Raw genomic sequence first — 27015 nt, 5'->3', positions numbered from 1 at the left:
CACGATAAAACAAACAACCAACAATACTACTACTTCCTCAAGCACATTCCTAGCTTTTTACCTGTTCAAAGTGCTACTGATGCAATGGACCAGGCTCTCAGCTTGTGTCAACTGGGGATTTGACCTATGCTCTGCAAAAGCAATGTGTACCCCTATTCTGGCCAGCTGCAGAACGAACTGCACACCGAGAGTGGGGGAGCACTGGGAGTATAAATATACAACATGTGGACCATGCTCCATCCCTGAGCTCCCACCCAGAATGCTTCTCAGTGGGGGGCCCAAATGTGACCCATTGACAGAGGAAGCAAAACATTCCTCTAAATTTCCATCCCACCATCAACCTCAGCCTGGACCAGTCCACACAAGAGATCCGCTTCCTGGATACTACAGTGCTAATAAGTGATGGTCACATAAACACCACCCTATGCCGGAAACCTACTGACCACTATACTTACCTACATGCCTCCAGCTTTCATCCAGACCACATCACACAATCCATTGTCTACAGCCAAGCTCTAAGATACAACTGCATTTGCTCCAGTCCATCAGACAGAGACAAACACCTACAAGATCTCTAACAAGCATTCTTAAAACTACAATACCCACCTGCTGAAGTGAAGAAACAGATTGACAAAGCCAGAAGAGTACCCAGAAGTCACCTACTACAGGACAGGCCCAGCAAAGAAAGTAACAGAACGCCACTAGCTGTCACCTTCAGCCCCCAATTAAAACCTCTCCAGCGAATTATCAAGGATCTACAACCTATCCTGAAGGATGATCCCTCACTCTCATAGATCTTGGGAGACAGGCCAATCCTCACTTACAGACAGCCCCCCAACCTGAAGCAAATACTCATCAGCAACCACACAACAAAAACACTAACCCAGGAACCTATCCTTGCAACAAAACCCATTGCCAACTCTGTCCACATATCTATTCAAGGGACACCATTATAGGACCTAATCACATCAGCCACACCATCAAGGGCTTGTTCACCTGCACATCTACCAATGTGATATATGCCATCATGTGCCAGCAATGCCTCTCTGCCATGTATGTTGGCCAAACTGAACAGTCTCCAGGCAAAAGAATAAAATGGACACAATTCAGATGTCAAGAATTATAACATTCAAAAACCAGTCGGAGAACACTTCAACCTCCCTGGACACTCAATTATAGACCTAAAAGTCGCAATTCTTCAACGAAAAAACTTCAAAAACAGACTTCAATGAGAAACTGCAGAACCGGAATTAATTTGCAAACTGGACACCAGTACATTAGGCTTGAATAAAGCCAGGGAGTGGATGGGTCATTACACAAACTAAAAACTATTTCCTCATGCTAATTTTTCCCCTACTGTTACTCACACCTTCTTGTCAACTGTTTGAAATGGGCCATGCTTATTATTACTACGAAAGTTTTTTTTCTCCTGCTGATAATAGCCCACCTCAATTGATTAGTCTCGTTAGAGTTGGTATGGAAACCTCCATTTTTTCATGTTCTCTGTATATATCTATCTTCCTACTGTATTTTCCACTGCATGCATCTGATGAAGTGGATTTTAGCCCACAAAAGCTTATGCCCAAATAAATTTGTTAGTCTCTAAGGTGTGACAAGTACTCCTCGTTCTTTTCTCTAATCAGACGTTACTCCAACAAAAGAGAAAAGATTCCTAAGCAATCCCTGTTGAATACATTCCTATTTCTACTTAACTTAGATATGAAAAATGTCAGGGCAGCTGTGCAGTAAGGATGGGTAGCACCATACTTAGTCTGTAATGCCTTGAGGGCAGGGCCTGGCCTAGATGACCTGTTGAGGTACCTTCAAGTCTGACATTTCTATGTTTCTAATAGCAGAGTCACTGGCCAACATAGAGTAGGACAGTTCAGAACAGACTTGGAAGAAAGGGATATGAACTGCTAGGAATGCTTTACTCCTCCTTAGAAGATAACCAGCATGCAACTTATAGCAGATTTCAGCACGGGAGCCATGGCTCCCAGCCAACAAACACCCCACTAGGCCTGTGATGAATCAGTTAGTGTGGAAGATGAGCCCTTTTTATTATTCTTAATGTTACTGTAATAAGCAAAGAACTCAACCAGGAGGCCTCGCTGTGCTAGGTGCTGTACAAACACAGAGGAAGACACAGGAACAGTTTGCTGAGAGCTAGGTAATAATCCTGACATGCTGTTCACTGGGGACTCGATGCAGGAGGGAGAGCAATGGCGCCGTATGCCATTTTACCCATGTGGCACAAGGCTGGAATAAGTTCTTGCACTTTGATTTACATTTGTTGCCAACATAGGCCAGTCAGATGCCTCATAGCCGCAATGGAAACAGCAATTAGCACACCTGTGATTGCTGCTGGCTGGCTTGCCGTGTACCTGATCTTACACTAAAAGCTCACCTGCCTATAATTCAACTAAATTAGAACTGATGAGACATATCAGATGCAAAGCACGTGAGCCGACTCTATAGGACATGTGGTGTCAAACACATGACATTTGCTAAAATGGAAAAAAAACCCATGATGGCTTTGTTCCATTTCACTGAACTGCGGGTAGTTTAGCAAATTATATTCTTTAATATACATGCTGTGATATATACAAAACCATGACATTATGTTACCCTTTAAGAAACGCTGCATGTGTACAGATTTGTCCATTTCCAGTCAATTGCTCCTTCCTCAGCCTGTGCTCAACAGTAGGAATTTCATGCTTTTTAAAAGGGATTTTACTACCATCAGGGCAAAGTCATGCACAGAGACCATGGTTTCTTCAGTTGGTGTAGGCCAGTGTAGCTCCACTGAAATCAGCTGAGGATCTGACCCCCCTACATCCTGAATCTCAGACTAACAGCAAACAAGAGAAATTTAAAAAGAAATCCCAAATCTAATTAAAGTCAATGAAAGAGCAAAACATAAAAGCACTGCTTAGTGTTGGACCTGAGCACCCTCTGGTTTTTGGAAGCAGTTGGTTCTTGTCTCTGGAAAGGTCCAAAGCAACATTCCAGCTCCAAATCCCTCTCCAAATTATGCAGCTGTGACCCGTTTTTATAGTGCTGGTAAAGGGCAAAAAAAAAAAAATACGATTCAGTGCCAGAACGGATGCCGGCTCTAAAACATCCACCTGCTGTCAAAAGCTTAACTGCTGGCAGGATATGACAACATCTGTAAAGTATGTGCTAAGGAGAACTCCATAGACCCAATTACTGCTAATTACTCAGTTCCATAAAAGCCTTCACCCCTGTGCTGAAAACTCAGCAGCAAAGTGGAGCCTTGCTCTTACCTGGTGCAAGTCTAGATTCATATTTTACAAGGTTAGGGAAGATCAGTCTCTGAAGACAATAAAACAAATCAGAGAACAGTTCTGCAGCTGCATTGTTACATGTATGGACTAAGAGACTTATTTCTCTCTGAACAGAATCTAGCTGCCAAAACCATGGCCCCTCCCCTCTCCCCCACTCCTATGACTTCAATAAAATACATCAACAGGAAGTCCTAAAATAAAACACTTGGGTTTTTGTTTTTTAGATTCAGCATTTTTTCAGCCATCCCCCCTCTCCCCTCCCTCCCAAGGTCAGGCATGCAGATCCTGCCTTTGCTTGCCACTGAGATCAGTGGATTTGATGGTCTGTGAGATGTAGCAGCATGGGAAACAAATGCTCATTAAAACAGAGTGACTTGCCCGCTCAGTCACAGCAAGGTATGGCTGCCTGGGCAGAAAGAGAACTTAGCAACCTTGAGAATAAACTCAGGGTTTTGTTCATGCCAATCACAGAGCACGTTAAACTATGGACTAAAAGTACAATAGGCTAAAACACTGCAGCTTGCGCACATTGAAAAATTAGCATGCTGTACATGGGATAATACAGCATATAGGGTGACTAGCCCTCTGAAGATGTAGAAGGGCCTTAAAACCACCACTGTTCAAAATCTCAGTCTTTGTGGCACGGAGACGCCATGGAGATCGGTGTGGTATAAATGGCAATGGACAGATCATGCTCAAGGACTTTCTAGACTGTTCTCAGTGGTAGAAGATGACAGAACAAGGAGTAATGGTCTCAAGTTGCAGAGGGGGAGGTTTAGGTTGGACATTAGGAAAAACGTTTTCACTAGTAGGGTGGTGAAGAATTGGAATGGGTTACCTAGGGAGGTAGTGGAATCTCCTTCCTTAGAGGTTTTTAAGGTCAGCCTTGACAAAGCCCTGGCTGGGATGATTTAGTTGGGTTTGGTCCTGCTTTGAGCAGGGGGTTGGACTAGATGACCTCCTGAGGTCCCTTCCAACCCTGAGATTCTATGATTCTATGAAGGGCATATTGTACAGTGGGAGGAATGAGGTGAGGATGCAGCATTCAGAATTGGTTTAGGTTTCCTCTAGGGTTTGAAGCTGAAATTTAAGATTAATCAGGTCTAAGATTCTGATTTTGAGGCCCTAAACTCTTGCAAATTGTTTTGCTAGAACCTCAGCCCAGGTGGCAGAAGTATTGTGAGATCAGTTCTTCCGGTAAGATCTCCGGAGGCACTGGGCCATCTGCAGACCAGATCTGAAAGACAGGCCACTAAGCCCCAGGTGGTCTGAAAATCTGACCTGGAATTAAAACTATGGAGGGCAGGATTAGGGGATTTTAGTTCGCTTGCCCTTCCTGCCCAATTTAGCTTTGAAGTGTTAGTTTCGGCTTCTCTCTGCTGATGAGTGAAACACTCAAAGCAGGGAGCAATGGAGTTGCCCGCAAAATCGTGTGTACACCTGTTACTCTGGCGTCACCCCACACAGATGCTGCTCACACAAGCTCATTGCTAACTAGCCCTTACGGGCCCAGGTACTTCCATCTGTGCATGCAAACGTATTTCCATGCACAGAGGGAAGCCATCCTTTGGGAAGTTGGCTCAATACATCTACATGTGAATTTCATTTGTGTGTGTATTTTGGGCAACATAAATCCACAGCTCCTTGCACTGTTGGCAATAATTACATCAAAGTAGTGTCAGTTTCTAAAACCTTCTAAAATTAGGAAATTATTGTACATTTTTTCCAATATTTTTCTTTTTGGTTTATTTAAAAATAAATGATGCTGAACTGCAGGGATCTGTCTTGCTCTGGGATAAGCTACAGGGCTTTTCCTACAACTAGGAGAAAAAAATACTGCTTGACAAATGTGGACACACGCCTCCATGCAGCCATTATGGATTACTGAGCAGTGATGGGATGCAGGATTGTGAGATGCATTACAACAATAATGGGACTTACCTGTGCACAGCTACCTTCTGTGCCCACTTCTCAAATGCATCTGACTCATTCTACGCCAAAAATTATTTCCAACCCAAACATATTCAGCACTAACTACACTGAATGACTGACCTCAAGTGCCTGTTCCAGCCCCTGTTAAAGCCAGCTGGATTTTGTCTTTGATTTATGATTTCACATTTGCTCTCCTTAGCTTAAATCGTAAGCTCTCTGGGGCTCGGATTGTATTTTCACGATGTGTGTGTAAGAGTGCTTAGTGCAATCTGGCCTGCATCACTGAGTGGTGGCCTCCGAGCACTCTCCCTCCTATAAACAGGATAAACTAAGAAACAATAAATTAATAAATAATAGTAATGAGAGAGGTTGTGAAAATCTCTCTTTTCAAGAGAAAGATCCTTTATCATTTCGAACATCTTTCCCCCTCTATTCTTGTGCTGTGTGTCCTTCACCCCGAGTCACTGAATCACATTGTAAAAGCTAGTTGCATGTAGCTGGCCCTTGGGAGATTGACAGCTAGTCCAGAAAAAGGCCGATAGAACAGGAAAAGCAGAGCTTCATGAGGCTTTTGAATGAAATTTGCTCAGCGTAGGATTTTGTTACATACTCAGAACTCTGGCCAGTGATGATGAGGCTGGTGAATTTTCAGTGAACCTGAGCTGGCTTTAGAATGAGCCAGGTTCAAGTTACAGATTGAAATGGAGATTGTGGCTAAAGCTTCAGTGGGAGGGTTAATTGCAAAACTTGCTTGATTTTGCTGATAGTCACTTCTTGTTTTGGGGACTTGTCAACCCTCAGCGTGAGAGAGAAACTGAGGGGTGTGAATCAAAACACAAAATAGGTTCCCCGTAATGCAGAAATTAGTTATATTTTTAGATCAGACAACTGACTCACTTTGCCGAGCTTTCACAGAATGGCTCTGGGATTGGTAACACCATCACCATCCGTGGGTTTTTTTTTTGTTTTTAAATGAGACAACTCTACATTTTAGGTCGCAAATCCGGTGGCTCCTTGCACAGAAGCTGACTTTCGGTTTGGGGTTTCCATCCCCGCTCTGCCCTGAGGCCCTGCTCCCGCTCTGGCTACTTCCCCTGAGGCTCCCCACCCACCCGCAACTCACTCCTCTCGGCCCCCTCCCCTGAGGCCCCCCACTCACCGGTCCCTCCTCTTTGCCCTCCCTCCTCTCAGCGCCTCTTGCCAGCCACTTGCTGATTGGCGGTCAGCTCCAAGGGTGCCGAACAGCTGATTGGCAGCCAGCCCGGGGGTCAGAACCTTAGTGGTTGGTGGGTGCTGTGCACCCCCTATTTTTTTCTGTGGGAGCTTGAGCCCTGGAGCACCCACAGAGTTGGTGCCCATGGCTCCTTGCATGGCAGCAGAAGGGCCAACACACGGCAGTGTTTTATTTCCCACTGCACTGGGGATGATCGGGAAGTTTAGAGCCCCTGTGTAACATGGGATGAGCCCCCCAAGCAGCAGAGTGGATATTGTGGCAGTGGCGATGGCTGGGGCTAGTCACCCAAGCCTGAACGCAGGGGGCTGGGTGGGCTTGGACTCGGTGGCTCATCTGAGCTGACGCTGTCCATGCAGCAACACCCACACTGCTATTTTTAGCATGTAGCTCAAACAGAGCTAGCCCAGTCTGTCTACAGGCACTGGCAGTCACACGTCCCAGATGCAGCACAGACTTACCCACAGGGTTCAGTGGTTGGGCTATGCAGGTGCTTTGTGTCCAACTGCCCGTTACAGGTGAGGAGATTCATCCCCCCAGCGGCCATATAAGATCCCCTACACACAGCCCTTTTATTGGGCTTTACAAGGGGAACCAGAATTACACCCTCAGCAGCTGAAACATAAGACTATCAAATAAGCTAAACTCTTCAAGGAATTGTGAGCTGATCTTGCAGTGTTTTCACACTGTACCTCTAATTTGCACCGTTAGTGGCTCCCAGAGTGAGCTCCTGCTGTACAGCATCTTGTGATGAAAAGTGACGAGAAATGCACAGAAATCCAAATTTTTTGCCGGGGTTTCTTTCCAACATTACTCACATGGACGAGCTGCTCCTGAGTGTCATATTCCTTTATGCACCCTTCCCAATGACAATTTGTCTCATAAATAACGTCAGGCTCCTGTTTACATTCATCCTTATCCAGATCTTCTTTCAGGTCTGTCAGATGCTCCTGTAACACACAGTGTATTATATAAAGTGAACTTGTTTCATCTGAATTCCTTAGTCCCTCATAGATTACAGGGCATGTATTAATTAATCATAAAGGAAAGGACAACTCATTATAATAATGTAACATTCTTGATGATCATGAAATACTGAGTTAAAAAGGGTCTTGCAGTTATGGATCTGCTTGAGGAAATCACCGCTAGTGACAGGCCAATCTTAAAATGTTTGGGGGTCTGATTTAGGTAAACACCCACATCTCTGGATTCCCACCAGCTAGATAAGATGTAGCATGAGGAAAGACTCCAGAGTCCATCATATTTATACACCCACAATTAGTCTAGGGTAATACTATTACCCACATTTTACAGAGAGACTAAGAGATTCACCACAGTAAGTCTCAAGGAAGAGCAAGGAATTGAACTAAGGCCTTCTGAGTCCCAGGTGAGCACCCTAAGCACTGGACCAACCTTCCACTCTTGTGAATAGCTTGTTTCTTTTGCTACCTGGTTCTATCTGGATGGAATAAGACAACGGAAGGGGAAAAGAGCCACTGAATCTTTTTAAACCATTCAAAAAGTTTGGTTGAGTCTTCTTTTATCCACACACATCTGTCCTTCCTCTACAATGATAGGTAATAATACTACTACTTAGCATTTATACAATGGTTTACATCCTTAGAGCACTTTACAGGCACGAACTAATTAATCCTCAAAACACTCCTGTGAGGTAGGCAAATATTCATATACCAATTTTATCAAAGGAGAAACTGAGGCAGAGAGTTTAAGTAACTTGACTAAGACCATACATTCAGTCAGGGTCAGAGTAGAACTCAGGAACTTCTGGCTCCTGCTCCATGCTTAGTCCACTAGCATGATGTAACCAACTGAGCCTCCAGTTGGAAACCTTCCAAGTTCTAATCCTGACTTCTTGTCAAGTTGCTTACAAACTGCTTTGTGCCTCGGTTTACCCATCTGAAAATGAGGGAAATAATATTTTCCTATCTTTCTGCAGTATTACATGGATTGAATAGTTAAAGTTTGCAAAGTGATTTGAACATCTACAGCACTATGTAAATGCAAATTATTATAATTAAGATGTAATGATGATTTAGCGCGCAGGCCTTGTAGCAACCATGTGTATCACAGTCATTTCCAGCACAACACAGAGTGGTGGTACACAGTCTGTTTTCATTGGAACGTGACAATCAGAAGCAACTATTTACCAGGGAACATAATGCTACGCCGAGGCTCTCAAACTAAATTGCACCACATTCCTCTTCCGACAACAAAAAGGGCTACATGACCCCACGAGGGGGGATGAAGCTTCAGCCTGCCCGACTTCTGCCGCCCCGGGTGGGGAGGCTGAGGCCAAAGCCTGAGCCCCCACGCCTAGGGCTGAAGCCCTTGGCTTTAGCTTCGGCCCTGCACGGTGGGTCTTGGACTTTGGCTTCGGCCTTGGGCCCCAACAAATCTAAGCCAGCCCTGGCAACCCCATTAAAATGGGGTTGTGACCCACTCTGGGGTCTTGACCCACAGTTTGTGAACCACTGTGCTACAGGAAACTACAGTACCATTGACTTCAGTGAAGCGGGCTGTATGGGCATGGGACATGTGTGTATATATGCTAAGACAGGCAGGCCATGCTTTCACCTGGTCTTATCTTTGCAGTGCTTAACATCAGCAAATCATGTTCACTGGGACAAACAGTGCAACAGAAACTTGCCACAAAGATCCTCACCCTTTGGAATTTCATAAATTCACAGAATCCAAGGCCAGAAGGGACCATCATGATCATCTAGTCTGACCTCCTGTATAACCCAGGCCACAGAATGTTCCCCAAATAATTCTTAGAGCATTCAACCAGAGCGAGTTAAGTGTGAGCCTCAAACCCACCAAGCTACAGGTGCTTTTTATCCCAAAGGAGAGTTTTTGTATGTGGTTTAAATCAAGCATGGACCTGACCCAACCCCGTAAAACCAAACCCATCAGTCCTCAGGCTGCGTGGCTTGGGCTCGTCTCTAGCTGAAATGAGCCTGCTGCACAGATCTCAGCCCTGCAGAAAGTTGTCAGAGACAAGAAGAAAAAAGAAGGGTTGAATGTAACTGGTTCAGACTGAAACCAAAGCCAACGGATTCTAATTACTTCTGGTCAGGTAAAAAAAAATCCTTTTCACACTTCTCTGCACTTTCTATCATAGAAAGAATGAAGAGCCGCAAAACTAATTGGAGGGGACAAAGAAGCAAATCTACAGTCAGGCCCTGTTTGAATAGGGAGGAACAAACATTCAACAATGGAAGTAGGGAAGGGAAAGCTGATGGGCATCAAAAAGCTTAATCCTGCAGCTCCCACACATGGGCCGGCATTCAGGGTGAGTCAGAATGGCAGGCCTGGGCCCTTTGCATTCTAGAGTAAAATCAAAGGGAGAGGCCAAATGTTGAAGTCCTTCCTGTGTTCTTGGGCCAAAGAACGACAGAGCTTTGGCCTAACAATTTAGTAAGGATGTTGGGAATTTGCCCTAGATGTTTAGCAAAGGACAAGCTTCCCATTAGGATACATTGGAAATTAACAGCCTTATAATATAGTGGGCTCTTTGGTACCAGAGTTTCATAACAGGGTAAAATTTAAAAGGCATTTCAAGCAGGGCATTGGCCTCTGCACAGGAATGGATTTTACTCAATAATGGATTAGATTGCTATGATCCCACATCGATAGATTTACATGGGGAAGGAAATCACCATAGGGGTCAGTGTGCCTTTTACTGCTAGGCCTTATACATACAATTGTTTAGTACTGAGATTTGGAAATAAACAAACAATCTATTTTTCTATTTTAGTTCTAATGTTTAGTTTATAGTGAAGCCTCTTAGTGAGAGCAACTGCTGGCTTTTTGGGTTTGGGGTATTATAATAAGTGTTTGCCGGATACAGAGTCTAATATGTAGTTTAACTCAACAGCAGTGCTAAAACTCAGCTAAAGCAGCATTCAAACCAGCAAACGTGGCAACAAAGAGATGTCTTCCACAGATGGCTGCCATATGCAGACATGACCTGGGACGGGGACATGGATCGGCGTTCATGTCATGCTCCCCGTCGGTGCTTGGCCTGGGCCAGGGAAGCTAACGATCCAACCAGCAGACCAAAGTCCTGGTCACGTGCCACTTGAGGCAGGTTGTGCATATGCTAAGACAACGAACGGGGCATTCCTAATGGTTAAAAGAAGGGTATTACTCAGATGAGGTCGATAATTACAGACAGCTCTAGCTCCCACTGTTACAAGATTAAATGGAGGGCAAATTGAATAGTTGTCCCATTTAGAGCTTAAAGAACAGCCTGGAATATTCATGGAAGCTGGGATTTTCAACTGGACTTAAGGGAGTTAGGTGCCCATATCCCACTGAATTTCAGTGAGAGCTGGGTGCCTAACTCCCTCACGCTCCTTTGGAAATCCCAGCCTGAAAGAAGATCAGTCCAATATGATGGAACAAGGCCTGGAAGATTGTTATAATTATTAGAATTACAGTAGCAACTAGGGGCACCAACTCAGATCAGGGCCCCACTGTGTTAGGTGCTGTACAAATATAGAGACTATCCTTGCCTTGGAGAGTTTACTATCTAAGTAGACAAGACAGACTAAGGACTAGTCTACATGGGGAAATTTACCAGCATAATTATACTACTATGGTTATTCCAGAATGAGTAGTCATGTGTGGAGTTATAATGCTATAAAATTATACTTGTAAATTTCCCCATGTAGGCAAGCCCTAAAGGTGGGAGGGGAGCGGAGAGGTGAAGTGACTTGATACAGATCACCTAGCAGCTCAGTGGCAGAGTTGGGAACAGAATTCAGGTCTTCTGATTCCCACGCCTATTCACTGAACAATACTAAGGAAAAAGCATGATTTTACTGGAGACTGATGCATACTCATTTGAAAAGGGATGATATCCTGCAACCGTAAACTGTTATATTAACATCAAGCTTCTTGTCCTCATTGTTAAAGCTCCTCATGACTCTGCCACTTCTCATCCAGTATCACATTGCCGCCATCCCCTGTGCTCCACCAATAAGTCCATCTTTGAACCCTTCTTTATCCACTGTTCCCAACCTGCTATAGCAGTTTCTTCCCCTGCCTGAAGGGACTATCAGGCCACCACCCTCTCCTCTTTCAAACCTTTTCTCAAAACCCACAGGAGTGTTGCGATAATTTATTAGTTAATGCTTGTACAGAGCTTGGAAAGTGAGAAGTGCTACATAAAAGCTCAAGTATTATTATTAAAGCAGCCATCATGATATCACATGCCAGGTGTGACTTTTATGTACATTTTTTACAACTCATGCATGGAGAGATTTGTTCTAATTAGTCCTTGATTGGTCTTTGGAAAAGGCTGCTCTGATAACAGAAAATTGCTGCAAGTTACAGAACAACTTCTGAAGGGGAGGTAGAATCTTTAAAACATATATCAGAGGCCTATACACAATCAGAGATGGAAAAGTCTTAGGACTTTGAGAGGTGCTGAATACCTGTAGCTCCCACTAACTTCAGGTGGAGTTGTGGGTAGAGCTGGTCAGAAACTTTCTATCTAAATGTGTATCCCCCTCACCCCCCAAGTCTGTGTTGGAAATGCAGTTTCTGACAAATGCTGAAATTTTTTGATTTTCTATCAGGAAAATGGAAATGAAATATTTCGGTTCAGGTTGGGTCGACTCAAATCAAAATATTTCAGTTTGTCCAACTGAATCTAAACATTTCATTTTGGGTCAGTCAGACATTAATCTGTGACTGACTGAATTGCCAGGGCATCTCGTGCCCCCATTCTCATCTATGAGTTGAGCTCCTTGACTGGACTACATCTCCCACACTGCACTGCTGCTTTCCCTGTGGTTGAACCACTTAGGACATTATGGGAGTGCATTATGGGAGGGCCATGCATGATGGGAGATATCCAGCTGGGGAGCCTGGCCCATGGTGGGGTTGCTAGGGCATGAGGCACCCAAGCCACAACTCCAATGAGGCACCAGACAGCTCAGGTAGATGCTGGCAAATGTTGAATTGAAACAAAATGCAACATTTCCAAATCAACGTATAGTGATAGACTTGAGCTCAATCTATTTAGCTTAACAAAGAGAAGATTAAGAGGTGACTTGATTATAGTCTGTGTGTATCTAGATGGGGAACAAATAGTTAATAGAGGGCTCTTCAGTCTAGTGGAGAAAGGTAAAACATGATCCAATGGCTGGAAGTCGAAGATAGACAAATTCTGACTGGAAATAAGACATACATTTTTAACGGTGAGAGTAATTAACAACTGGAACAACCATGGGTTGTGGTGGCGTCACTTAATTTTTAAACCAAGATGGGATGTTTTTCTAAAAGATCTGCTCTAGGAATTATTTGGGGGAAGCGCTATGGTCTGGGTTATACAGCAGATCAGACTAGATGATCACAGTGGTCCCTTCTGGCCTTGGAATCTATGAACTTTTCGTTCCAGCAAAAAAATTTCGATTTTTGATTTGGATTGGGTTAACAACAAATGTCAAAATATCAGCATTTCCTTCGGGATGGAAATTCCAGTCTTTGATGAGCTCTAGTTGTGAGTGCTCAGACCTGTTGAAAAACGGGTCCCTTTTCTACGGAGTCATCTAAGTCTATTCCTTCTGCCAAGGCAAGATTGCCCCCTACAGGGTATTTCCAATACTTTGTTCAATCAGTTTTTAAATGCTTCGAGCCATGGAGCCTACACTTCTCTTGGGAGCCTGAGCCACAGATCTCCTCATTAGGAACTGCTTCCAAATACCCAGCCTACATTTTTCTTTTGTTAATTTCATCCAATTACTGCAAACTAGATCTCCTTGTATCACTCTACATAATCCCTCTCTTTTTTGGGTACTTACTTCATTCACAAGACACTGTGAGTCAGATAATAAGAAAAATACATGTACACAATGGCATTGGTATTCCCCCATGATTCTGTAAATGTGATCACTGGTATTGGGCATGCACCTCTCAAAATCTGTATGCAATTAAAGAAGGATGGTGCCAGTAAGTGTGCAGTAGTCTCTCCCAGGGCTTATCTGATACACATGCTTGGAAAGGCAGGAAATTTCTTTCAGATCTCTTTTTCGTTTACTATAAGAAATAAATATGCAGCCTTATTAGCCTTGGTGGCGGCCAGTTTGGTTTTTTAGGTCGTGTGCTTTCTGCTGTTGTGTGTTGTTGCACTCCTAAATTCAAAGCTCAAGAGAGATGCCTCTTTGCCCTAATCGTGCTGACTCCAGCATGTTTATCTTTCCCTGATATGCTATCTTCATCAATTTTACCAGCCCCCAGATGATTGCACAAGTTGCTGTCCCCATGCATCATGCTGAAACCTGCTTCTGAACCAGTACAGAAAGAGGAATTTGTCATCAACTCTTCTGTTCGCTTGACAATAACACAGCCTAATATTTCATGAAAATGAAGTGCCCAGAGCACTCCTGATAGTTTACAGGTGTGATAAAGGACAGTCAGATTGATATTGTCAGCCATTAAACAGTTTGCAATAGCAGAGCTCTGAAAAGAAAACAAAGGTCTGTGGGCCCTTCTCAGTGTCAAATGTTGTGTCAGTGATGTAAAGAATGATGCTATGAGCAATTCCGTACTCAGGAGAGAAGAAGCCCTTTCTGAGAGCTCTCTACCTACATGCAAGACTTCCACATAACCTATGTTTGCTTTGAGACATCAGTATTGGTAGCTTTGAACTGTAGAAAGGTCAAGCATAATTTTTATAAGTTACCAGGGCTGAAATAGTCCATCCTTCTCTCTTTCTTTCTGGGCAATTGCATCAGGAATCCAACTCCCACAAACCCATATAATGCTTCCTTCAATCAATCACAGAAACCCTGCTCCTGTACCTTGTTGGGTCTCTTTATTTGAGATCAGCTCAGTTGCCTTGCAAACTTTTGATGCCTCATTACAAATTGCAGAGAAACATGAAGTGAATATTGTTCCCAAAGACAATGCAGACCCATCAGCTCACTGCATCAGCCTGACAAGACAGTATGTGCCAAGAGGGTTACCTGTGTGGCTGGGGAAGCTGGTGGCATACCCTCAACTTCAGTCTTGACTTTGCTGCGCTTGTGAATTACTGGATTGACTGTGCTGCTCACGGCTGACTCACTGCTCTGCTTGTTCTAGGAAAGAAAAATTGGGAGTGATGTGGCATTAGGGTTTGAAGAAAAAATACAGCCTCATAACATCATGACCAGTTTATGGCAAACTGGTAAGGAAAAAGAACTGGGCTGCCCAGGACACAGACCTAGTACTAGCTGTCTACACTGAGTGAATTTTACCCATTTGGAGTGTGCACAGAGAGAGAGAGAGAAAATAAAGGAAAGAGGGAAGGCCTGAAAAAAGCAGTTGTGCATATTTACAGATGCCATTCCCCTCTCAGCCACTGCTTCAGTTTCAGAACTCTCTAGACCCTGTCAAATTTAGCCAATTGCTGATTAACACCCACCCTGCCACCCTGCCACCCCAAGAACAAGCCATGGTTTATTTCTCAAAACAAGATGAAATAACATGGTAAGAAAGCAAATAGTTTCTATATTCTGCTTTCATGTGGTGTTTTCTTTATACTGTGTGTGTACATGAGAGGGTGTACACACTTGGCTGTGTGCCAGAAAAAAATAAGAGCGGCTACAAGAGAAAAAGCACGTGACACACACGCAAACAACAGTCAATGAAATTAGAATATTAAAACTGTAATGACATTGCTGTTAATTACTCAAGATCCGTACAGTATTTATGTAAACGGACACTCCACTTCCACCACCTACATTATTTTGGAATGAAATAAAGCAGAAGAAAACAAAACCAGTCAAATAACCCTTCAATGACAAACCAGAGTGTGCAGTCCAGCACCCATGACATACTTTAGAATAAACAACCAATCTAGACAGTCTACTCCAGAATAATAAAATACAAGAACAAACTGAAATGGGTATGTAATGGAGTGAAATAAGTCTTTTGGTAGTGACAAAATGGTAGTTTAAATTTCCAAGTACTGAGAGTAAGAAGCAAAAATTATTAAAAATACGCCATGTGTACTCACTAATATTCAGCTGGTGTGTGTACTCAAGGTATACATATGTTTGGAGCCTGTGCATACATTGTGTATGGCTGATTATGAAAATTGGCCCCACAAGTTTGTAAAACAGACAATAAAATCAATACAATTTACACCCAGACCAAGAGCCCATTTCACAAATTTCTTCCCAATGTCATTTGAAAAGTGTGTGTGGGGGGTGGTGGTGGTAAAAATTCCTCTAGACTGAATTTCTAAAATGAAAACCAGCCCCTTCTTTAGCACAAAAGGGAAACTGGGATCTGACGTGACCACCAGTCCTAAGATGCTTTGCTTTCTGTGTCTTAGCAAACAAAGTGAGGGAAAGAATATGGTGGTTTTAAAAACATCTGCATGATTTACAACATTAGCAGAGGAGCAGGTCAAATAAAGGAAAAGCAGATTGGTGAAAAAACTACTTGAATTTGATTCACTGCTCTTAGACTCCAATATAGCCAAGTGCTTAAGCATGTGCTTATGTCCCTGTAACTTTAATGGAACCTAAGAACTTAAGTGTTTCGCTAATAGAGATAGACTTATCCATATGGCTAAGTGCTTTGCTGAATAAAGGCCCTACAGGGTCATAATATGTTATTTGTAAATATGCATATGGCTGCTTCACAGTCACAAAAATGCTTTGTAGTTACGTTTGCTGTTTGCTATTTGTCACTCTTCTGTTGAAAAGTTTCATCATCCAGTCAAAGAGTAGAAAATATAACAGGGATCTCAAACTCAAATCACCACGAGGGCCACATGAGGACTAGTACATTGGCCAGAGGGCCGCATCACTGAAACCTTTTCATACAACGATACAAAAGTATAGTCAAAAATGAAAAAAAAAAGAGGAATATAGTAAGCTATTAAAAGTCAATGTATAAACTTTTTAAAAACTGTAATGCGAAGAGGGGTTTTAATAAAATATAAATACTCAGTAATGCACCTCACTCAAACAACAAAACACGCATTTACTTTTAGAATTACTTCAGTTAAAGCCCTCTTCTCCACCCCCGCCCCCACTCCACCCCTTCCACGAGGCCCCACCCCGCCTCTTCCCACCCTTTCCTCACCCCCATTCCAACCCCTTCCCCAAAGTCCCCGCCCCAACTCCGCCCCTTCCCTGCCCCTATTCCAACCCCTTCCCCAAATCCCTGCCCCGGCCCTGCCTCTTCTCCGCCTCCTCCCCTGAGCGCGCCGTGTCCCCGCTCCTCCTGCTCCCTCCTGGAAAGTCCTAAGTTCCGCCAAACAGCTGTTTGTAGCGCTGGGCTGTAGGCGGAGGAGTGGCACGCTCGGGGGCGGGGGGGGAGAGGGAGGGTTTGGGGAGCTTGGAGTCAGCACCTATGGCAGGTCGCAGGAAATAACTCTGTGGGCCGCATGTTTGAGACCCCTGAAATATAACATGACCAATCACATGAATAACAGAGTCACCATGCGCATTATGGGTGAAATCCTGTCCCTACTGACATCAATGGGAGTTTTGCCATCAATGGGGGTAAGTTTCCCCCAAGTGGTCTACTTGTTGTAACCCATCCATGAGTCTTTCCCCCACCCCCAACCACATTTATAGAATGATGAGACTGCTTGATACCCTGGATGGGACACCTACCGCTTGCACCGATAAACACTGGATACATGAGCAGAATTTAGGAATGGCCTGATAACTTAAACCAAGAAAAATTCTGAATGCATTTAATTTTTGCTCAGATATTCAGATGTGCTGACCACCCACAACTCTAACTAAAGTCAACGAGAGCTGCAGATACTCAGAACCTCTGAAAATTAGGCTTTATTTCATCAGCTCTAATGGATACGCTTTTTCAAAAGCAGCTAAATTTCACTGCTTGGCTGTATTAAACACATCACATTACCTGAGCTGGCTCCTACCTGATTAGAGTCAGAGATGCAGCTGTTGTTATTAGTGATCTGAGCGGGAGCTGGGTTGACGGAGATAACAGCCATGTGTTGTCGTGGAGGGAAGGTGGGGGATGGCTGGATCAAAGGTGGCGTATGTCCAAATGCTGAGCTCAAGCCTCTCTGCTGACTCAGGATCTGCTGGTAAGTCACTGGGTTGATGGGATGGGGGAAGCTGAATGCTGGACTGCAATAAATATACAAATACAGGAGGGAAAATTACAAGGAGAAGTTATTTTAAAAAATGAATTAAAACCGTGGCTAGTGATTGGAGTAAGGGTAGAACTTCCTGCTGATTATGGGAAAGAAGATAAAATAGGGAAACTAGATTTTCTTTAATCTTCCATGATATACACTATGGAATATTTTTGACACAGATATTATTGGTCTCATCTGTACTTTGGCATATTTATGGACCCCTTCTATTCACACACAATACTGCTAGAGATTTCTTTTTGTAAGGTGTTTGAAAAGTGTAGACCTCTTTTGCAACTTCCCAAGCTTGTGGCTACGCTACTCTTAATACAGAAGTGAAGTCACCTGGCTCTCAGGCCCAAATTGAAGAGGGAACATTTAACAATCAATTTCACATATTTAAAACATATGAAATTTACCCTGCATTCAAATGAGCTGGATGATGGCTCATGGGACTACTAAAATATGTAACCCTTCTTCTGCAGGTCACTAGTTCAACCCCAATTTAGATCATTCATAGCCAGAAATCATTCCCATCTAATGGTTATTTGGTTGCCAGTGTGGTTTCAGACCAGGATGTAGTAGACACGCCATAAAAACTACCCTCAGAACTGCCAACTTCTAATTCTGCTGCTGTCAATCTGGCACTTTAGGGGCTGATCCAATGAACATTTATATACATGTATCTTTACTCACAAGCAAAATTACACACAGGCACAAGTGCTTGCAGGACTGGGCCTTAATTAGCAGTATGTTCATGTTTTTATTTAAATAATAAACTTGACTAGGCAATTATGGCTGCTTCTATTCTAAACCAGTTAATGACAACATGACCAAAAAGCAAAGGCCAAAGTTACTACCCTGTTAAAAAGCCCTTGTGGCTAAATAAATGTTAATGGTTAATGACATAATAAGAGCTGATGACAGGTTACTGTAGAGCAACTATTCTATATAACAGAACCATCAGAAAACTCACTTTATAACATATGACCATCCCTCTGTGGTGAGATGCATTAAATTGCGTCACTGCTGCCACTGATGAAATTTTAAGTGGTTAAAAATAAAAAAAGTCAATCTGTACACAATTTATTAGCCGTTAAACTGTTTTCTATGTATGAGACACACTTAAAATTCTTAAGATTTAACATATGCCTTGTAAAATACATATTAAATGGTTCTAAATTTATTATTATTATTATTGTGGTAATGCCTAGAGGCCACTAGATAATGGGATTGGGACCCCACTGTGCTAAGCACCGTAAACAGATATAATGAAAAGATAGTTTCTGGCTCAAACAGTTTACAGTTTAAATATAAGACAAGAGACTTGAAGTGGATACAATAGACGGGGAGAACTCATGGGAACAGTGGGATGATAAGTATGATGAGTAGTTAAAATCTTGAGGTTTCCTAAAGCTAGAATTATAAGTACTTCAAAAAATGTTACCTGACAAAGCAACTTTTCAATTAAATGTCTAGCTTTTTACTAACAATAAGATCAATCATTTTTTAGGAGTGCATAGCTTCTATGAACTCTTGCATTTCTTTTTAGGTGTCTAGAATGACATTATCAATAGGGAAAAAAAACAGACCTAACTTCTCAGTGGTAAAAATAATAATACTACAGTGTGAAACCTGCCTTAAGCAACCACTCAAGGAGCTGACAACATTGGTTCCTTTAAGGTAAATTTTTCTAATTAAGGATGGAACAGAATTTTACTCAAGAGCCTAGATTTTTAAAAATCAGTGTTTAAAGTTAGGCTCCTAAATCCACACAGGAATTATTTTTTTTAAATTGTGGCCAATACATTTGGGGATACTTTGAGGTACTAAGATGTGAGATTTCCTAATTATGCCAGTCAAACCATTCATAGCAAACATTTTAATAGATGAATTTAGCCTTTCTTCTGCTTGCAAAGAGGTATGAACATATTATTATCAATAAAAATCTGGCAACCAATATTCCCTCCCAGAAAAATATATACACTCTACAGTACCATCATATCCACCATTGCAGAAGAAACAGGCTAAATGTAGATTATATGCACATACATGAAATCAAAGAGAGGTTTCATTTTAATATACAACACAGACCCAATGTACATTTTTGGAACAAGATTCCATACAATCCTAGATGGCCAAACCTTAAAAGGTTCCTTTTCTACAGCTTTAATTCTGACAATGGAATAATTATATAGGCACAAGATCAAAGAAACAAAAGTCTAAATGGAGCTGCTCCAACTGCTTTACCTTATTGCCCCTGCAGATAAATGGCCATAGGAGCCACTAGCAGCAGAACTACTTCTGGAGTTATTAATATAAGCCACCAGGGAATTAGGGGAGGTCCTGATCATTGTCTGAAGATCAATGCTGGCATCAGACAGCGGGGATATGGAGAGGGCTCGCTTTCTGCTTAATCTTGGAGTAACCCTTGGGCTTGAAAATCTTGACACTGTAGGAAAGAAAAAAAAGTGTGCCTAGTTAGACAAAAGCAGGCGCTACTTGTTTCAGTTTTTATAGGAAGAATAAATGAAAGCAGTTAGCAGCACAGGACCTTGCCATGTAACATTTATTTTAGCGTTGGGAATGGGATTTGACCTGGGAACACATGGAAGAGTTGTGTACACACACACACACCCACACACACACTCTGTGACTCACATACACTACAGAAAAATTCTTTTTGTTGCCATGACAGTGATTCTTGTGGAAGAGAAGAAGCAGGACTCAGGTGAATAATTATAACAGGGATTCTTGACTGAGGTTGCTGAACTCAGATGCAGCCTTTGGTTTTGCCTGATTGTCTAGCTCTCAGGAGGTCTGATTCCACCACACAGGCTCTTCTTGAGGCCCAGATTCAACAAGGAATACAAGCATGGGATTAACTTTAAGCATGTGAATAATCTCATTGAGGTTGATGGGGTAGTTTGCTGAATCAGGGCCAATAAGCCCTGAGTGTGGATTATCACTTTCTCATTTGCACCACTTCTGCACTGACATAACTTCAGTGGCTTCTCCAGTGCAAGGGAGAGAAGTGTCTGGCTACCACTTTCTTAAAAAAATAGGGCCCAATCATGCACATGCTCTGTGTAAGGGGCTTCTGGGGTCTGACTCAAAGTCCATTTAAATCAATGGGAGTCTTTCCGTTGACTTGCATGGACTTTGGGTGAGGCCCTTGTTGCATTAGCAATGACTGCAGGATCTGCTGTCTAATTTGGGGCAGGGACAGTCTTCGTGCTGTGTGTTTGTACAGCACCTAGCCCAGTGGGGATCTGCTCCATAACAGGGTTCCGAGGTGCTATACAATTCACAGTACAAAGAAATAACATATCAATAACAGTAACACTTTTATTCATTTTGATTTCCTAAAAAGCAGCTGAAATGCTGATTGCTAGAGTTTGCTCTAAATGAAGAGTCTGCAGGGTGAGTAACAAGCTGTTTATTCACTAGAGGAGCCTGGATAAACACGAGATTCCAAAGGGCCCATTTTTAATTACTTTTACCTAAAAATAATTAACAGATGTATTTATTCCTTCATTCTTTACTCACAGCTGGATGCTGTAAGGTTGCAGGGAGACATGGCATTCTTCTTTCCAAACTGAGTGGTTTTCAATGCCTGCTTTTAAGGTCCCTGCTGCACAAAGTGATAACTATGGAACTACTTATTATTGGCACCTCCAAAATTATACGCCCCAAATTTTACATTAGAAGGGACTGCTTGGCTCATAGGGATGATAATGGGACATGATGCCTTGTGCATCTCATCCCTAGAAGAGCTGGCTGGAATATGGGGTATGGGACAATCACGATTTCACCCCTCCATTTTCAACAACATTTTGAAATTTTTGACCAGCTCTAATCGCTAGTTCAGATCCAGATGAGGTGAGCATCAGTTAAAAAACGTTCCCATATGATGATGGTTTGCGGACCTATGTTAAATGGGCTGGAGGCCTGATTCTTAGCAGAGGGGCATCTTTCTTACCAAAAAACACCATCAAACTGGGCAACGGTTGGCACCCTTGTTGGCATTCTCAGAAGAGGGGCTCTACTGAATGAGAAAAGGGGGAGAGATGTAGAGAGCTTCTTGTGTTCAGGTGAATACACTTATAGATACCTGGGTGATGGGCAAGGTTTAAGAACCAAGAGTGATAGAAGTACAGCATGGGGATGGAGCCTGCACTGCACTGATCTCTAGATCCTCTCCAAGCTTAGGGGTGAATGTAGGGAAGCTGCTGGCCTTGCTTTCAGTCCTTGGAGGACAAAAAAGAGCTTCAGTCTCTGGGACTGTCAATCAACACCTTGCACCAGCACTAAATTAACTTAAAATTAAAAAGGAAAAAGCCTCTGAAGATTACTCTGAACACGGTGATTTTCAATGACTTAGCGGTAAGAGAAGTGGACTGGAATAGCACCACATCAGAGCGGAAGGAGAATCTTAGAAATTGTGTATGTGCATTTGTCTAGGGGACGGAAGGAAATGAAATGAGCATTGGACAATGCAGAGCATCCACTTAATGAAAGAGGTGAGACTCCAAGAGCCTAGAAAGTAAATTAAGAGTTTTAAGAAAACCTATTTGACAGCTCAAGCACAAAGTGCAGGCTCTTACCCTCAGAGGGGACCTGCCAGGACCTGGACCCTGTCAGTCAGTCAGGCATGAAGTCATTTCCACCTTACCTGGTTTTGGTTGTGGGAGTCTGAAATAAGTGGAGAGCTTATACTGGATTAATTTGGACTCTCCCAGCACTTAGGTGCGTTAGTGATTGGAACATGTGACTTCGAAGGGCAAATTCTCCCCTGACTTACACCGTAAATCAATGGGGTTGCACAGGTTGTAGTCAGGGCAGAATTTGCGGCTGAGCTTTGCAAAATATTAGAGGATCAGATCCAAATGTTTGACTGAGGCCTATCTACATCTGCAACTGTTGGTCACATCGAAAGTGGTGGGAGCAGCATATATACTGTGGTAGGTCACCTATTTTTCTAGGCTTTTATATTTAGAAGATGCTACTGCCGTGTAGTCCAAAATGACTACCTGCTAGGCTCCTGCTAGCCTGCTAATAGCCCATGTGACAAACCCAATCAGCATTCAGCACCTGCATTTCAAGCCCCTTTCCTCAGTAGGTGAGAGTGCAGCGTTACCAATTCTTTCTTTTCCAGCAGCTGTCCCTGCTGAGCCCCTACCTTGCAGGGGCCTTATGAGGATAAATACATTAAAGACTGTGAGGCACTCAGGAACTTATATGGCCCCCATTACCACAGTTATAGTGTCTAAGATAGCTAGGCAGATGGTAAGGGCTCTTGTTTTTCCATTCCTGCCTCTCCTTGGGGCTAGGGCATCAACGGGGACCAGTTACTATTTATGTAATGCCAAATGTACGTTAGGCACTTTACAGACAAATACGAGGACAAGAGCCCAGCCTTGCAGACAACACATAGGTGAGCGGTGGTGAGATGGGATATAACAAAAAGTGAGAGACAGAGCAGCAATGTATCTTGCAGCTTCCTTGGTGTGTCTTAGAGCTTTACAGCTGGCCATTCACTAACCCTTCCTTGCGAGGTGTAGTAGGATTTCACTTCACTTAGTGCCCCCAATTGTTTTGTATTGGTGCACTCATATACATCGCACCTCAGGATACATGAGTTCTAGGCTCACAACAACCCTCTGTGAGAGGGAAGCTCTACCGCAATCCTCATTTGGCAAATGGGGAACTGAAGCACAGATAGATTAAGTGACTTTCCTAAGGTCACACAGTCAGTCTACAATAGAGGTAGGAATAGAACCCAGGTCTCTTAAAGCTCAAGCCAGAGTTCAATCCATTAGACCACCCTTACTACTAGCTCTCAGCTGTATAGGAAGCATTTGGATTGATTCTGACCACTCCTTTCTGCAGTTCCATTTCACGGCATCTCCCCAATCGCAAGGTTGAACTGCCACTTTATTGTGGCTAACGTTAATGCAACCCAGTGTTGCCAGCTTCTGTGATATTACTGCAAGTTTCACAATCTTTGGAGTTTTTCTTAGAACTTCTGCTCCTGGAGATACGTGATTAGGTGAGAATCATGGCTTTCCTTTTCGTTCTTACAAAAGTAAGTGTCTAGCCCGCATGGTTGTAAAGAAAAGCTTAATGTGACCCAAACGCAACCTAAAGTCTCAAAAGCGAGAAGTCAAATATAAAGAACTCAAAATGTTATTTCAAACAAATCTCATGAGTGACAAGGCTTCGGGGAAGCCTGACTTCTGATTTTTGAACGATTGGGGTTGGCCACACTGAGGCTTATTGTTGCCAGACTTAGTGCCATCTAAGTGGCAAGCTGGGGATGGACAGGCAGATTTAAGGATGCAAATGCATTATGGATGCAAACATTTCCTGAAAAAGGCAAGTCTGCTAATAGCAATAAAAACACTGCAGGATTTGTGTTAACCCATTTGAACAGTAAAGTCTACCATGGTGCTGCTATTCCTGATCTGATGTGAAGGTAAAAATGAACTAAACAAGCAGAGATTGTCTAGAACCAAAAAGTCAGAAGCAAAAATTGTCCAATTTGGATATGGACCTCAAACATTGCAGATGGCCCTTAAAAACTCAGGCCTGAACAGACATCTGCATCCAAACAACCCCAAACTTTAGGAATGTTCCAATCTGGATTCAGATCAGAACCACGAGGCTGGGGCCTATCTCTAACACAGAATAAAATTTAAAATAGCTTATGTTAACATTCTGGGTTTGAGATAGGCCCCAGCCTCGTGGTTCTGATCTGAATCCAGATTGAAACATTCCTAAAGTTTGGGGTTGTTTAGATCCACAGTTAGTTCCACCCATGTAGGAACTGGAGGCAGCATAGTCAGATGGCTGGGGCATTGGCCTGAGACCAGGGGCGGCTCCAGGCCAAGTGCGTGCTTGGGGCGGCAAGCCGCGGGGGGCGTTGGTCCCGCGGCTTCGGAGGACCTCCCGCAGGCACGGGACCAGTGGAGAGTCCGCAGGCAAGCCGCGGAAGGCAGCCTGCCTGCCGTGCTTGGGGCAGCAAAATTCCTAGAGCCACCCCTGCCTGAGACTCCTACTCCCAGCTCTGCCAGTGAGCTGCTGTGTGACCTCCAGCAAGTCATTCAATGCCTCTGTTTCCTCTCACATCATTTGCCTTGTTTGTTTAGACTGTAAGTATTTTGGGGTAAGGATTGTCTGGTATTATATGTTTGTACAGCACCTAGCACAATTGGGCTCTACTCTGAGTTGGGGCCTCTAGGTGCTACTCTACTACAAATTCTATCTATCCAGATAGAGATATTGTTTTCTGCATTTGCATTCCCCCCGTCTTCTATTCCTGTAACAGAAGGAAGCAGGCCACATCTGACAGTCATATTTATCTCTGTTACTCCCACACCTCAAGGGAGATCTGTTTATTAATGTGCCACTTCCCTTGATAAATTACTAAATAGAAAGAAAAGCCTTGTACTCATTTCTCGCTGCTCCTTCCAGTGATTTATGTCCACAGAGCCGGTTCAGCCATCGCTCCCCATTAATCTGTAGAGGGAAGAAGTCCTGACGTCCAACAGAAGCTCTGGTTTTATTGGTGCAACCATTCAGTGCACCCTCCACTGCACGCAGGTATATTCTTTTTTTTTTTTTTCCCCGTGTAAAACTCTGCTGGAAGCTGTCAGATTCTGCAAGCTGGGCTGGGACTTTTCCAGCACAAATCAAGTAATATGCATTTTATTAGTGTCTGCTCTAATTTAGATCTTCCAGGCACTGTGGGATGTGTAAAGTGGTCTGATCGAGGATCTGTGAGGCTGAGTGTATGTTTTACACTAGGGTCTCTGTGATATTAGGGGTTTTCACACATAGCTTTGACCTCAAATCATGTTACACACGAATGATTCCTCTTCCAGTGTGGATAGCAACACAAAGTAGCCAAGAAGGAAGGTGGCTAGGGAATAGAAAGTTTGTTTTACTACATAGAAAATAAGTAGTAACACCCAGAGGAGAAAAATATATCTATGATAATTATCCAAAGCAGGTAATTATTAGCATCATGGACACTGTTAATAACCCTAACCTGCACCACTTTCCGCTCCAAGTGCAAGGCACATTTCTTTGACCTTGCCTTTGCTTATAGAAACACATATCAACAGGCCTGTTTAACTACAGAAACAACAACAAAACAACACACACATGCTACCGAAACAAGGCACTTCACTCCACATGCTTCTCCTTCTGGGGAGAACACAAACACATGACAGATATGTATTCACATTGCACCATGGGAAGTCACTCAGGCACTATGGGGATGAGCATGGTATAAAAACCTAGATCGAATAGAATAGAATAATACTATTGGCCTGACCTAATCCCTTACGGCGCCACACACTATTATTAGATGATAAACAGCAAGACAGATAACAATGAAGAGACACCATGGTCAGGTTTGTCTCTGGAAGAGGAACTTGGGACTTCTAGATGTAAAGCATGAGCCTCGACTTCCCTGGGCTAAATGTCCAGCATGTCTCCAGGACACCTTTCTAAGGCAAATTTCATGGAACTTTCCAGATACTAATTAAGCCTCATGATACCCTGTGAGGCAGGTAAATATTAGACTCATTTTTCAAACACCTAGGCTTGTGTCTAACCACAATGACCCTTAAAATAAACTCCAAAAATAAAATCTCTCCCACCGCACACAGCCTCTCCTCCCTGAGGCTCTGGCTTTCTGCTCTCCCAGCATTCTCACTCCCACTTTCCAGGTTTCTCTGTACTTGCTCCCGGCAGCCTCTGTCTCCCTGAGAACTCTTTCTTTCTGCAGGGCTTGCAGCCTGGCATCTTCCTGCTACTCTCCATAGGGTCCAGATTATCCTTGCTCAGGTCTGTCTACTCAGTAACTAGTGTTGGCTGACCTCAGTCCTCTAGCCCTCAAGCCACCCTGTTACAGGCAGTTTCCCTATTCTGAAATTGTTGAAAGGTCCCTTTCAAACTCAAAAATTCTCACATTCCCCACTCAGCTGTACTAAAAAGTGACATTCTGAAGGCTAGACTGCCAGTCAATGGCACAGCGAGACTATCCCAAGAGATGTGACACCCAGTTGCCTGCTCTAGTCAGTAGGTAACACTCTCACTCAACTAAGTACATAGTATTCCTAGCAGGGGTGGTCGTGTTCCTTTAAGAAAAACCCCTGTCCCTCCTGTGTGAGTGGCAGCTGAACTAGAGTGTCTTCTACCACTTCTATTTCAGCTCCAGCTAAAGCCCATTAAAGTCAATGGGAGTCTTTCCACTGACCTTGATGGATTTTGGATCAGGGACTAAATATGGATTTAGCAGCCTATCGTTAGGCACAGAGGCTGGAAAATTTTGGCCTTTATTTTTCATTTAATTTCCCTCCCCCAAACTCACAATGCACTAATTTTTT

At 43.2% G+C, this 27015-nt stretch overlaps 1 protein-coding gene across 16 annotated transcripts in view; it reads right to left on the bottom strand.

The window, feature by feature from the left end:
* Positions 1–27015, bottom strand: part of GLI2 (GLI family zinc finger 2) — a 406855-nt gene that overhangs the window by 19543 nt on the left and 360297 nt on the right. For 15 of the 16 annotated variants that reach the window (XM_045033089.1, XM_045033083.1, XM_045033085.1 and 12 more), the window contains 4 exons: positions 19868–20069; positions 17396–17609; positions 14469–14582; positions 7290–7421 (listed from right to left, as the gene is read on the bottom strand). In XM_045033089.1, the coding sequence (XP_044889024.1) occupies positions 7290–7421; positions 14469–14582; positions 17396–17609; positions 19868–20069 (662 nt within the window). Of the gene's footprint in view, positions 1–7289; positions 7422–14468; positions 14583–17395; positions 17610–18593; positions 18653–19867; positions 20070–27015 lie in introns of those variants that run through there. The other variant, XM_045033094.1, reaches the window with a different exon arrangement.

Source organism: Mauremys mutica, chromosome 10 (genome assembly GCF_020497125.1).
Source record: "Mauremys mutica isolate MM-2020 ecotype Southern chromosome 10, ASM2049712v1, whole genome shotgun sequence".
Taxonomy (NCBI): Eukaryota; Metazoa; Chordata; order Testudines; family Geoemydidae; genus Mauremys; species Mauremys mutica.
The sequence above is the reverse complement of the archived record's forward strand: the minus strand, read 5'-3'. Positions and strand labels throughout refer to the sequence as shown.